Source organism: Megalobrama amblycephala, linkage group LG13, assembly GCF_018812025.1.
Source record: "Megalobrama amblycephala isolate DHTTF-2021 linkage group LG13, ASM1881202v1, whole genome shotgun sequence".
In the NCBI taxonomy this organism is placed as follows: domain Eukaryota; kingdom Metazoa; phylum Chordata; class Actinopteri; order Cypriniformes; family Xenocyprididae; genus Megalobrama; species Megalobrama amblycephala.
Genome location: NC_063056.1, coordinates 27,100,258 through 27,113,521, shown reverse-complemented (window position 1 = coordinate 27,113,521; position 13,264 = coordinate 27,100,258). Strand labels below are relative to the sequence as shown.

Genomic DNA, 13,264 nt, shown 5'->3' with positions numbered 1-13,264 from the left:
GCGGTTCCTGTGTTGTGATTCGACAGCAGTTTAGCGCTCCTTGCCCGGAAAAGTCATGCCTCTTACCATAACGTGGAGATGCATGCGCTTGTGTTATTGTAAACGTGTCTTTAATTTTACCCTATCAATTTGAGCCGGAATCAGACCCGGTGATTGGACTGCGGGATGAAAATAACAGCGTTTCGACGACATGGCGACAAACACACTCTACAAACGCAACTCTTGTGTATTCCTGTGGGCGGAGGTTAGTCAAAAAACTGTTTTAGTGACGTCATTAAAGAAGGAAGTAGAGGGATGTAGTCCAAACTGGCCGTTCGATGTAGGCGACTTCTGTTAAATAAAATATCTCGCTTGGCATTGAACTTTGAGCTTTACAATTTTACAGATTTTATTTATACTCTAACAACAACATTACACACTAACTAAAGTTTGAAACATGGGATCACGAAGAACGGGACCTTTAAATTATTTTGTAAAACAACAGCAACATGGTGTTCAAAGATGAACACAAATTGTGGGTTTGGAATGACATGAAGGTAATTAATGACAGAAATTTCATTTTTGGGTGAACTAACCCTTTAATTTTATATTTTTCTTGATTAGTGATACCATTCAAAAGCATTGCACTGGGATTGCACTATATTTTACAAAAAAGTATCAGTGCTCCATTGTGAATCTACAAAAGAAGGTCACATTTTGCATATATAGTTAGTTTTATTTAATTAAATAAATCATCCTTTAATTTAGCACATCCTAATGTGAAGACCTTAGATTGAACCTGAGCCATGTAGCCTCTCTCTATGGATCTGGATCATAGCTCTGGATTGCACGAGCATGCGTGGTGACATCATTACACGTGCGGGCTACGGTTGGAAGAGGCTCCGCCTACTTGGCTAATTCCCCCGCACAGGTGAATGGAGGATATTTAATGAATGAGCACCAGTAACATCTTTTCAAACGCCAGTTACCACTTCTTTTTTGTCAAGGTAAGTTGTTTTTATATAGACTTACAAATGTTATGCTGATTACAATAGCTTTCTGAAAATATTGTGTTGGCTATAGGCCATTAATTGTAAGCATGAATTTGAAAATGGAACGTTTAAGGATAAAAAAAAAATAAAACGCTTATTAATATAGTTGTTTAACGATGTCAAAAGTTAATGCATTTGATGAGAGCATTTTATTTAAGAATTAACACAATTTAATGTCGTACCAACTGTAACTAAATTTACTTTAACGGTGCTGCTGATGGAAAGTTAGTTCATTTGAAGTGCATTGTTTTAGATGGTCTATCTAGTGTCTTAAATATTGACATTCTATTTTAAACTTAATAGCCGTCTAATATCAAAAATAAGGCCTACATGCTCTAATGGTGGATTAACATTCTCAGAGCTCATAGCTTAGTTCATACAAAAGGCTAATTGAATAATTGATGCATACCTGTCTTCCCTCTCCCTCATGATGGTCATCAGCCTGCCAGTGCCAAAAGGCCTGTTCGCGGACAGATATTAGATCCCTCACTGGCTGTGTAACCCCAGTCTCTAGGTACCTATAGGGGAGTGAAGGGGTCCCTGGGGTCAGCAGGTGTCTGTGCAAACTTATTAAAGAATCAAAAAGGGCTATGCGTTCTCACAACTGTAATTTCGTGTATTTGCATATTTATTGGACGAATAGAGACAATGCATTTAAATGAATAGTCCACTAACATATTTTTTTTATGTATGTATTTTTACAGATTTTGTAAAACAGCAACATGGTTTCGAAACTGGAAAATGCAATGGAAGGCCTCATTAAAGTATTCCATACATATTCTTCCAAGGAAGGAGACAAGTACAAGCTAAGCAAAGCTGAGCTCAAGAGCTTGCTCCAGGGAGAACTCGGTGACTTTTTAGCAGTAAGTTTTAGCCACATTAATTAGCATTAACATTTATGGCTGATGTGCATAGTTGAAGAAACATTGTGAATGACTGTGTCTGTCTTGTTGTAGGCGAGTAAAGACCCCATGGTCGTGGAGAAGATCATGTCTGATTTGGATGAGAACCGGGATGGAGAGGTGGACTTTCAGGAGTTTGTTGTGCTGGTGGCTGCTCTCACAGTGGCGTGTAATGAGTTCTTTGTAGAGAGCATGAAGAATTAAATGTTCTTCTATGACTCTCTTCAGCTGCATTTTGTAAATGTTGTCAAAAAATAAATACTAGTGACATGCAGACTAATACGTGTATGTGTATGAAAGTAAAATTGTGTAGAAGATGCAATGTTTTATTCAGAGCAGTGGCTCTCAACCGGGGGGCACAAGATGACTTAAAATCCCTTGCAATAAGACACAATGAGCACTAAAATAAGCTAAAATGCATAAAAATCAAGATCTAAACTGACACTGATATTTCCTCTTTAATTTGTTCCCTTTACAAATGTCATTCTTGAATAAGAACCACCAGGATTCCCAGGAACACCTAGATAAATGAGGGGAATTTTGAAAGTGATTTCTAGATCTGGTAAAGTCATGGAAATAAAATTCTAAAAGGTAATGGAAATTAAAATTCTCAAACATGATCAAATATTTTGGTAGAAATTGAGTAAAAATAATTTTAAACCCTACAATCACAAATTGCTAGGAAGTCATGTAAATTGGTGCAAATGCGTAAACCCTGAAGAATGTTCAGTTACTGAAACTTCTGGAATTATTTATATAATTATTTGCAATTATATTAATACAATTTTTTTTTTTTTTTTTTTTAAACTTTATTACAGCAGAAGTACCAGAAATATTTTGGGGCCTTTAGATATTGTCCTGATTTTGTCTTAAGAGTGCCATCTATAGGCTGAAAAAAGAAATGTTAGTCTTTTAATTTGACAGTTTATTTTCATATACAACATTCATACTTGCAAAGAATCTTTCTGAATGATTCTTAAATATCTTTTGTAATAGAGGTGAGAATACCATTGATGGCAACTTTGCTCAGCGTGATTCCGTGGCTTAAATATAATAGAAACAACCTTGTTAAGAAAAAATGCAGTTAAGAAAAACAAAAATCAAATCAGTTTGTGTCATTTTAATAACAATAAAATGACTAAAATCAGAATTCGCAAGAAGACTTTCCCTCTCTGCAATTCAGACAAAAAATAATTTAAAATGTGAAAACGTTTGCTTATGAGTCAAAACAAGTAAAGGAGGGGAAAAAATTACTGAACAATGACCCATTAATGGGTTGCTCTGGAAAACATACAATCAAACCTCTAATTGCAGTTCTCAAATGTCTGATGGTTTGTGTGGCAGTTAATTTAAGGTCATTTTATTCATAATGTTACTGTACATCTAATTATGTGGTTGTGATGCACAACGTGGGTTTGAATATCTTGGCCTGTTATTTCACTCAGCTTTGTGCTTCTTTGGGCTTGACGGCCACCAGTACCAGGTTTCGTGGGGAAAAAGCAGCATCAAAGAGTGGGATGAGTTCACTCTGAAAACCTAAATATGAAAATGCAAAGGTTTTATCTCTGTAAAAATATACTATGTAAAGACCATTAATAAAATAACCTAACCAATATTACATTTTTAGTTGTGTAACAAAAAATGTATACATACCTCTCTCCTGGAGGAAAATCATTCTGTCCAGTAACACTAGAGTCTCCACCAATGGTGCCAGGAGAAGAACCAGGCTGAAGTATGCCACCACTTTACCCTGGTGTGCTAGCATTGAATCCACACAGACAGGGTCATACGGGAGATCAGCGGGTAGACCCACCCGCGGCAAAGCCAAACAAGCATACCTGTGATAAAACACAAGATAATAGTATAATGCAGAGGACTAGTATCGCAGGTGTACTTTTTAACGTAAGATTGAGATTTTGACTTTCATTTAACTTTACAAAACTAATTTCTCAGGTACTTCCTGTTCCAGAAACTGAAGCTCAGGAATGAGTCACAGATTCGCCAATTCTTTTAAGATATTAATATCATCAGATGTTGCAATAAAGGAAGACTAACTCAGAAAATGACAGTGCGTGGGCTTTCTTAACGGTCTGAACACCCGGTCTGCGCATATGGGGCCTCTCCGCTCTGATGATGCTTTCTAAGATGGCTCTGTAGCAGTGTGTCCGCAGTAACCCGCTCTCCTCTCTCAGCCGCAGAAGATAGTCCTCTATTGCATGACACGCTCCCTCTCGTGCCTTGTAGGACAACTGGTGCCCTGGTAATCCACGTACCCAGTCACTCATTGGATAACCATATTCTGAACTGGAATTTGCCACAGTGATGTCTGAAGAAAACTGGGATTGGAATACCCCTGGAGGGTTTGGGTTCTCCTGGGTTGAGATTTTCATGTAGCAGCAAGCCACAGACGTGATGACCTGAACCTGAGGGCAGTTGGTGAAATGCCGCAGAAGTGTGGAGCTAAGGTCTCCACAGGCGTGAAGACCTGTAAGGACAAAACTACCCAGTTCTTTGACACCACAATCAGTAACTGGTATGCTTTTACAGGTAAGCATTTCGGTTTCCATTCCCGATGGAAAAGCCCCAGTGTTTATTTGGGCTACGGATTCGGTTTCCATTCCCGATGGAAAAGCCCCAGTGTTTATTTGGGCTACGGAGTCTGAAATATTTATGTCAGTTCTTTGAGTCTGAAGAGTATTTTGTAACTCTGCTTTGTCCTCTCCTTTGGTTTGGCATGAATGAGGTTCCAGATGCAGATCTTCCACCCTTTGTTTCTTTTCATATGGCCCAGTGGTCGGTCCAACACTACTGTCACTTTCACTTGCTGTCACAAGTTGCTGAATGAAGACATCCCATGAAGCCTGTGGGTTGACCCAGCCCACCACATGACGAGGAGAAGGACCAGGTGCAGAATGCAGACCTTCAGCTTTTCCTGACTACAACAGAAATGCAGATTAAAAATATCTCAGCACATTCAAAAAATAAATAAATAAATAAACTGTGGGTCACAGTAGTTAAGACATAAAAAAATAAAAATAAAACATGATCTGTGTGATGAAAAAATGAATATCAATATTTGAAGATGGTTAAAGGAACAGAAAATATATACAATTTAAAGCATAATATTTTTTAATATAATTTAAATATATACAAAGAGTACAGAAGAGGATAATATATTTAAATATAAATTTAAAATATAATATTTAATATATATTTTTTATGAGGGTCATACCCTTTGATTCTCTTTGGTGAGTGTCAATAGGAGCTGTCTGTCAAATTTGTTAGCCATGGAAACAAGGTTGGGATCAGCCTCAATTCCAGTGACATCCAGGCCGAGTCCAAAAGATAGAAACCGTGTCAAATGGCCCTGGAGGGATGGATCTCATTAAAGTTGGTAATTTGCATATTCAAAATATAAAGTTTGGCATATTTAAAATAACAAAATGAAGCAAGACCTTACTGTACCTGTCCAGACCCAACATCAACCACACAGTTACAGTTAGCCTGATCACACAACTTCTTGACCAGCTAGGAGAGAATTCAACAGAAGAAACATTCTTTAATGTATCAAATACTCTTTTTGGAGTGTTGTTTATTTAATAATGGCATTCAGAATATTTCCACATTGACATAATGTACCCATACCGTGCCCAGGCGGCGGATTTCATGCTGCTTCTTGGGCTTGACGTGTTTACGGAAAATGTGTCTTAACAAAGAGCTCTGACTCTGGTTGGACTGAAACTCCTCTGGCACTGCTGCACCTGCGTCCTCACTGTGCCCACCTGGCGCTTTACGTGGAAACGACAGCACATGTGCTGCTGTCCGCAGCGCCAGTAAAGACAAAGGCCACACAGATGGGTACCTAAAAGACAAAATACCATTTTGAAAATACTTCCATTAATGTGTTTACTCTATTAAATAGTTTTATAAAAATGTACTACATGTGTTATTATTATTATTATTATTTTGATGACTTACTATTTTAAGATGTGTAAATAGTCATGATAGTGCATTCAAATCTTTTAGTAGTTGTAGTGTATATCTTTTCATCTGGAAGCTTTTTCTAAAAGCAATGTTCTGACTTTGTAACATTATATTAATTTAAAGGATTAGTTCACTTTCAAATTAAATTTTCCAGATAATTTACTCACCCCCATGTCATCCAAGATGTTCATGTCCTTCTCTCTTCAGTTGAAAAAGAAATTAAGTTTTTTGATGAAAACATTCCAGGATTTTTCTCCATAGTGGACTTCATTGGCCTCCAAACGGTTGAAGGTCGAAATTACAGTTTCAGTGCAGCTTCAAAGCGTTCTACACGATCCCAGACGAGGAATACGGGTCTTATCTAGAGAAACCATTGCTCATTTTCTAAAAAAAAATTACAAATTATATACATTTTAACCATAAATGCTCATCTCAAACTAGCTCTTCTTCTTCTTCTCTATTTGAATTCCAGCAGTGTAGACACTGCTAAGTGTATTACTGCCTTCCAGAGGTTAAAGTTTGAACTAATTGTTATATACTTGCACTAGCATATTGTATATGACAATTTTGTTCAAACTTTGACCTGTGGAGGGCAGTAATACACTTAGCAGTGTCTACACTGCTGGAATTCAAATAGAGAAGAAGAAGAAGAGCTAGTTTGAGATGAGCATTTATGTAATTTTTTTTTTAGAAAATGAGTGATGGTTTCTCTAGATAAGACCCGTATTCCTCGTCTGGGATGGTGTAGAACTCTTTGAAGCTGCAATGAAACTGTAATTTTGACCTTCAACCATTTGGAGGCCAATGAAGTCCACTATGGAGAAAAATCCTGGAATGTTTTCATCAAAAAAAAAATCTTTTCAACTGAAGAAATGGAGAAAGAAAGACATGAACATCTTGGATGACATGGGGGTGAGTAAATTATCAGGAAATTTTAATTTGAAAGTGAACTAATCCTTTAAGGCAAGACTGATACACAGAATTTACCGCCTGTCATTAATCTCTTTGTCCAGCAGTAGATCAGCGATCTGTGGGGGTGTAAGATCACCGAGGGCTTCCTGCCAGCTCACAGGCAGAGTATCCCACAAACTCTCACTGAAGAACTCCTGCGTGGACGGAGAAACACCGATACACTTTCACATGCATATTTCAGTATGCTCGCGCATGCTCAGCTGACAGAAAACCTGCTGCCTTCACGTGCTATCGGAAATTTCGTACTTCCCACTTCTGAAGTCGTAATTACGAGGTCATCACATTCAAGTTAAGACTTGCGAGGGCGTTCATGTGCAATTATTTTAGTATTTAATTCCGATAGCACGTGAATGCAGCATAAATGTGCGGGATTATACTGTTACACTCACACTTGGAATCTGGACAAACGTTAAAACATAAAAGTACATAAAGCACAAACACTGAAATAGTACAATAAGCTGTTGATTCATTACTATTATGTAGGAGTCTGATATGCGTCTGTAGGTTGACAGGAGCCATGTCAGCTTCTCGGCTAGTTCTCTCTGCTCCTGCTCTGAAAAAGTCGCCACAAACATTTTTTATAATATTACAAAAACACTATGCAGATTAAACTGGGTACACTTCAATACTACTAGTCATTTAAGTGAGGAAATTAATTGGGAACGTAATAAGACTTTCTGTTTACATGTAGCAATCCGACCACACACGTGCTCCCGAGAGCACCGCCTACCAGTGATGTCCGATTCGTGAACAAATCATTGAATCGGTTGAACTGATTCGAAAAACAGGCCTGAAGAATTGAATCGTATTGATTACGAAAACCTTTGAATTGTTTTTCGTTCTTTTAAACGTATAATTTGTATATTTTTTAAAGTTATTTTAGAGATTTAAACTAAATTAAAATGAATAAATGTTTCCATGGAAGCTAGCTGGAATTAAATGTTGTTGTTTTTTTAAATATTTTATTTTATTTCAAGTAACGAACATATATTTTATGGATTTAGCAAAAATCATAACATGTAAATGGGAGTTGTATTTAGGCTAAATGACAAACTAAATTAGGTCATTCGAAATTATTATAAACACCCTTATTAACAAAAACGAGGAAAAAAGAATCACTGAATCAGTTCTTTGAAATGAATTGTTCGTAAGAGTCGAACTTCCTGTAACCATTACCCTCCGACCCGGAAATATACATGCATACACGCATGTGGTATGCTTGTCTTGACACAGGAATCAAGAAAATATAGCCTATTTAGGGGCAAGTAATGGTATGTATCCTGCAATTTGGAAATGTTTTTTCTATCCATAATCGAGTCGCACAGTTTATTTCGGTGTACACAGTGTGATACTTAAACTCGATCGTGGAAATGTGCTCCTCCTCCGAGACAACGCAAGATGTTCATAAATATTTTATTAAACCGACATTAACGAACCTGCTTTTTCTCAAAACTTACAAGACTCGTGAACCGTGATTGTAAAGTTGAGTTAATCCGTTGATTATATGGACTTGTTTGTAGTTGGAACAAAAGTGAAAATGACACGTCTACCTGGTTAGTAAAACTGTCATATCTATCCTTCTCATGTGTAGTGTTTATCCCATATTGTAAAGAGATGCTGGTTACCTTAAAAAACATTGTTTATAAGAGGGGTCTTCAATCTTTTAGATACCCTCAAATATCATCGTTTGAGAAACCCCAATCCTAAAATTTAAAAGGCAGCTATATATTTTACTGTACAAAGACTCGATTTATACTGTGAAAATGTAATATAAATATGAGTGAAATATTGTTTTGAAAAATATTTAATGCTGTGCTATAGTACTTTACTGTTATTATTTGTTTAAATATTTGTTTTTCACATTTCTATTTAGTTAGTTACATTTTAATTTTATTATTTATATATTAAATGCTCTAGCACTGCCTTGCTGCCCCCTTGGGGTCCCCAGACACTGGTTTGAAAACCCCTGGTTTAAAAAGAAAAATTATGTTATCAGAATCATTTTGTGTAATCCCATTACAACATTGTTAGTTCTTGTCTTAATGGTCATTGTTCTTTTCTCTCTATTTAAGAGTGATAACTTCAAGAAGACACCTGTTATAATCAACCTTTAAGGGCGTATAAGAATGTCAGACTCCGGGATTGTGTTGAACCTGGTTTTTGAAGAATCTGGTCCTCTATGCAAATCAGAGAAATCCGTAGGAAATCTCAAACATAAGCGTTTCCTTGGAAGAAGACATTACCTGGAGCGCAAGGGTTTGTTAAAAGAGAAACAAAATGTAAAGTGGAACAGCCTCCCCCCAAAAAATAAAAAGCTCCCCCTTCAAAAAAAGACACACATACAGTTCAGTGGAGGGGATCGATCGAAAATGTCCAACACACAGCTCAGTGGAGGGGGTCGATCAAAAAAGTCCAACACACAACTCAATGGAGGGGGTCAATCAAAAAAGTCCAACACACAGCTCAGTGGAGGGGATCGATCGAAAAAGTCCAACACACAGCTCAGTGGAGGGGGTCAATCAAAAAAGTCCAACACACAACTCAGTGGAGGGGGTCGATCAAAAAAGTCCAACACACAGCTCAGTGGAGGGGCTGTTTTTCCTAAATTTACCTCTAATCTGCCAAATAAGACCAATAAGCCTTCACCTTCAAGTTCTGCAAATACGTCTTCCCAGAAATCCACATTTTCATGTCCATCCACTGCCAGCACGTTTCAGAGGCACCCGACACACCAAGCGGCACCTCGCACCCTTGGACCTTTAAAATACGTGGCATTGGACTGTGAGATGGTGGGAACAGGACCGAAGGGGATTTGCAGTGAACTCGCCCGCTGCAGTATTGTTAACTACGACGGTGATGTTCTTTATGACAAATTTATCAAACCCATCAATCCTGTGACAGATTACCGAACTCGCTGGAGTGGAGTCAGGAGGAAGGATTTAGTCAATGCCACACCCTTCCATACGGCACAAAAAGAGGTATGAAAGAGCATCTGTACTTAAATGATCATGTTACAGTGCATTTGTTTATGAAGTAGACAATTTTATCAAGCAAATCGGCCGTTTTTAGTGCCATTCTTTGAGTTATGTGAACATCGCAGCCCACCCATTTTATTTTATGAAAGCTTTTATGTAGCTCAGGCTTTAGTATTTTGTTTAAGCTCACAGAATGTTATAATGTTATATTGTGAACATACTATACTCATAGTGGATCAGTAAAACTATCTCTATAAAAAAAGTTCAAATCGTTTTCTGATTTAAAATTATACATGGACAATATATCTTTAGTACCACATCAGATATTTTTTAAGTTGATCTGTATTGTAGATTTAATTGTTCATGAACATTTCTCTTTATTTTCACGTTTTTGGTTACCTTTGGCATCATCCAATACATTAAACACTGTTTAATGTAATATTTAGCAAATCTCAAAACTAATATCCATTTTCATACTGTACATTATAATGTTGTGATGCCCAAATTCACCTGTAGTGTAGTTAATTTAATTTTTTATTTATTTTGTCAAAATATTAATTTATTAGTTATTAGCCATAATATGAAAATTATTATCATCTTCTTTGTATCGGCCAGAATTTTCATATCATTTAATACCTAATTGAAATGAGGCATTACATTACATTTCATTTATTCACCCTGCTTAAAATAAACAACCCAAGTATTGACAAGCCTGTAATAGTCTGATTAGTTGTATTATGTTTTGCACACAGATTGTGAAGATATTAAAAGGAAAAATGGTTGTGGGCCATGCCATCCATAATGACTTCAAGGTCATAAAATATTTCCATCCTAATTGCCAAACGCGAGACACATCGAAGATTCCATTGCTAAACCAGAAAGCTGGACAGCCTGAGAATATAACACTCTCTCTGAAGAGGCTCACTAAAGCTATCCTCAACCAGGACATACAGGTGGGTTTAACTCAGCACAGAATGTTGCAGTGTGGCTCAGTGAATGTCATTTTCACCTGTGCCACAAAGATTTCCTTAGAGGAGTTCAGCTGTCGGACATTTAAGAGAGAGTAAATCTGGAGTCTGTTCAAAAGCAGCTCTTTAATCCTAGGATTGCGAGTCAGACTATTTTTATAAAGAAAAATAAGAACATGCTTTCATTTTTTTTTCCCACTGAAAAACTCTTCTTATTTTCAGACGGGGAATGATGGCCACTCGTCAGTAGAAGATGCCGTAGCCACCATGGAACTGTACAAAGTAGTGGAGAAGACGTGGGAGCAAAAACTCAGAGCTCTCAGCCTTTCAGATAAAGCAATGGATCTAGCTCAGAATCAAAAATAAGATTTTTTTTTTTTAAAGATGCAGTTTTAACGTCACTCCTTTTTTATCATCTAAACTTCTCAGCAAGGTCTGAGTTTAAATACCACTAGGGGTCTCTACAGTTTCTGTATATAAAAAAGTTAACTTATATTGGTTTAGTTGGTTTGGAGGAAGTGTTGCAAGTAAGTTGCAAAAGATTTTGGACATTGTTAACAGTACACATACATTTTTGTGTTCTGTTCAGAATCATTACAAAGTAAAAAGAAAAACCGCTCTCCCTGTTCCTCCCGCCGCCTGTCTGTCTTTCTGATGTCTGACTTATAGGACGAGTCAGCATTCTTCTTCTACTCTAAATTCAACACCACCACATGAATTACTGCTCCTCCTTTATTTAACTGTCCAAATGTACAGGCCCTCAACAGCCATCCTTGAGATTACAGTCAAAGCTCTTTTTCCCTCTAACCCACTCAATCATCAGTCAGTCTGTGTTTAAGAATTTGGTCGCACCACTTTGGTGATGTTTGGGAAGCAGTCGGATCTTTCTTGCCCACCAGTTTCCCAGCGGTTAAACAAGCTTGTGATGGTCTGATTTTCAGCCTTATATGGGATTCTCTTTTGCACAACCAGAAATGTTATAATGTGCAGTAGAACACAGTCGAGTACTTGCATTACATGCACTAACCACACTTTTTGCATCATTTTTTTTCATTATTAAGTTTAAATATTCTCTAAAATATGCAAAAGTGATATATGGTAAAGCATATAGTAGGTCCTAAGGGTTCGCTGGTGACTTCTGTTGCATAATCCATGAAATCTGCCTCAACTATAAAGACCAAAGTGTCTTGTATAAAGGAGGGGTGGATTTGACATTATGGTGCAAATTTTTTTCATCTTTCTTAATCTCTACTATATCAACATTCGTTTGAGGCAGCACACTAAAAATAAACCAGATTTTAACCCTTTCATGCATTATGACAACCTCAGTCGGGATGTTTTTCCTATGTGTTTTTATCGCTCTTAGGGCATGAAAAACATGATTTGAACATTTTTTAACACAATTTTTCAAAGAGATTTTCAGATGTCCATTTGAGAGGACAGTGTGTTTTTTATTGAACCTTTATTTAACCAGGCAAGTCATTAAGAACATGTTCTTATTTTCAATAACAGCCTGGCAGTTTAATTTTTCATTAAACAATACAGTAATAACACAGTAATACTGTGTTAAATTAACAAACCAATAAATAAAATGATTTAAAAAAAATCATGTGAAAACTATAAAATACATAGGGAAAAAATACAGTACAGCTCCAATTATTGCAAATAGTCTCTGTTTCATCAGAGATTCTTCGGAAACCCAATTCAGACTATGTAGAAAAGGCTCACACTCCCTCTAGTCTACCAGAGTAAATTTACCCTTATTGTTGGGGGTAATGCATTACAAGTAACTTGCGTAATCAGATTACTTTTTGATGTAATGAGTAATGCATTGCAAGTGATGTACATTAAGTAATCTGTAATTGCAATTGGCATTTCTGATTGGCTGTCAGCCATATTTGTTTGGAGAAAAAATCCACAAGCTTGCCACTTGGTGGCAGTGTATAGGATGATGCATTAGTAGGGTCTACTGTAGTGGTTGATGAGCAACAATGCCATCAAAACCCATGCATGTGCAAGAAAATTGCTTTTTGAAAAGCTCTCCATTATAGGGACCTCTATGCGATGAAAGGGTTAATATTTGAATCTTTTAGATCAGTAAACCATAATTTTCAGCAGCCATTACTCCCGTCTTCAGTGTCACATGTTCTTTCAGAAATTATTGTAATATGATTATTTGGTGCTCAAGACAAATTTCTCATCAATATCTGAACAGTTATGCTGCTTAATATTTTTGTGGAAACTGGGATACATTTTTTCAGGATTCTTTGATGAATAGAAATTGTTTAATTATAATTATATTATTACATTATAAATATCTTTACTGTCACATTTGACTAATTAAATGCATTCTTGCTGAACATAAGTATTAATTTCTTTCAGTACTGACTCTGAACTAGTGTGTGTGTGTGTGTGTGTGTGTGTGTGTGTGT

At 36.7% G+C, this 13,264-nt stretch overlaps 3 protein-coding genes across 7 annotated transcripts in view; 2 read left to right on the top strand and 1 right to left on the bottom strand.

Moving 5' to 3' along the window:
* Positions 1–831: 831 nt before the first annotated feature.
* s100a1 (S100 calcium binding protein A1) lies at positions 832–2,213 on the top strand. 2 transcript variants are annotated; one of them, XM_048153556.1, is made up of 3 exons: positions 832–986; positions 1,736–1,894; positions 1,988–2,213. In XM_048153556.1, exons 2-3 carry the CDS (start codon positions 1,754–1,756, stop codon positions 2,135–2,137), a joined length of 291 nt encoding a protein of 96 aa, XP_048009513.1. In that variant the 5' UTR covers positions 832–986; positions 1,736–1,753; the 3' UTR covers positions 2,138–2,213. The 2 variants fall into 2 exon arrangements, with proteins under 2 accessions (XP_048009513.1, XP_048009515.1); XM_048153558.1 differs by lacking the exon at positions 832–986 and adding an exon at positions 1,477–1,545.
* Positions 2,214–2,843: 630 nt separating this feature from the next.
* The window catches only part of mettl25b (methyltransferase like 25B), a 12,850-nt gene continuing 2,429 nt past the window's right edge, over positions 2,844–13,264 (bottom strand). Inside the window, exons 2-10 of one of the 3 annotated variants that reach the window (XM_048153547.1) lie at positions 7,363–7,442; positions 6,905–7,023; positions 5,579–5,795; positions 5,399–5,461; positions 5,166–5,300; positions 4,579–4,869; positions 3,989–4,527; positions 3,587–3,771; positions 2,844–3,469 (exon numbers count right to left, since the gene is read on the bottom strand). In XM_048153547.1, the coding sequence (XP_048009504.1) occupies positions 3,375–3,469; positions 3,587–3,771; positions 3,989–4,527; positions 4,579–4,869; positions 5,166–5,300; positions 5,399–5,461; positions 5,579–5,795; positions 6,905–7,023; positions 7,363–7,442 (1,724 nt within the window). In that variant the 3' untranslated portion in view covers positions 2,844–3,374. Of the gene's footprint in view, positions 3,470–3,586; positions 3,772–3,988; positions 4,870–5,165; positions 5,301–5,398; positions 5,462–5,578; positions 5,796–6,904; positions 7,024–7,362; positions 7,443–13,264 lie in introns of all 3 variants that reach the window. The other 2 variants (XM_048153546.1, XM_048153548.1) reach the window with 2 other exon arrangements.
* Positions 8,035–12,186, top strand: isg20l2 (interferon stimulated exonuclease gene 20-like 2). 2 transcript variants are annotated; one of them, XM_048153550.1, is made up of 4 exons: positions 8,035–8,160; positions 8,962–9,867; positions 10,617–10,817; positions 11,055–12,186. In XM_048153550.1, exons 2-4 carry the CDS (start codon positions 9,016–9,018, stop codon positions 11,196–11,198), a joined length of 1,197 nt encoding a protein of 398 aa, XP_048009507.1. In that variant the 5' UTR covers positions 8,035–8,160; positions 8,962–9,015; the 3' UTR covers positions 11,199–12,186. The 2 variants fall into 2 exon arrangements, with proteins under 2 accessions (XP_048009507.1, XP_048009508.1); XM_048153551.1 differs by having other exon boundaries at positions 8,061–8,442.

Excerpts from the sequence above, each read along its gene's own strand:
- s100a1 (XM_048153556.1), top strand. The coding sequence starts at position 1,754 with ATGGTTTCGAAACTGGAAAATGCAATGGAAGGCCTCATTAAAGTATTC. Across the intron at positions 1,895-1,987 it reads AACTCGGTGACTTTTTAGCA|GCGAGTAAAGACCCCATGGT; the intron begins GTAAGTTTTAGC and ends GTCTTGTTGTAG.
- isg20l2 (XM_048153550.1), top strand. The coding sequence starts at position 9,016 with ATGTCAGACTCCGGGATTGTGTTGAACCTGGTTTTTGAAGAATCTGGT. Across the intron at positions 9,868-10,616 it reads TCCATACGGCACAAAAAGAG|ATTGTGAAGATATTAAAAGG; the intron begins GTATGAAAGAGC and ends TTTTGCACACAG. Across the intron at positions 10,818-11,054 it reads TCCTCAACCAGGACATACAG|ACGGGGAATGATGGCCACTC; the intron begins GTGGGTTTAACT and ends TCTTATTTTCAG.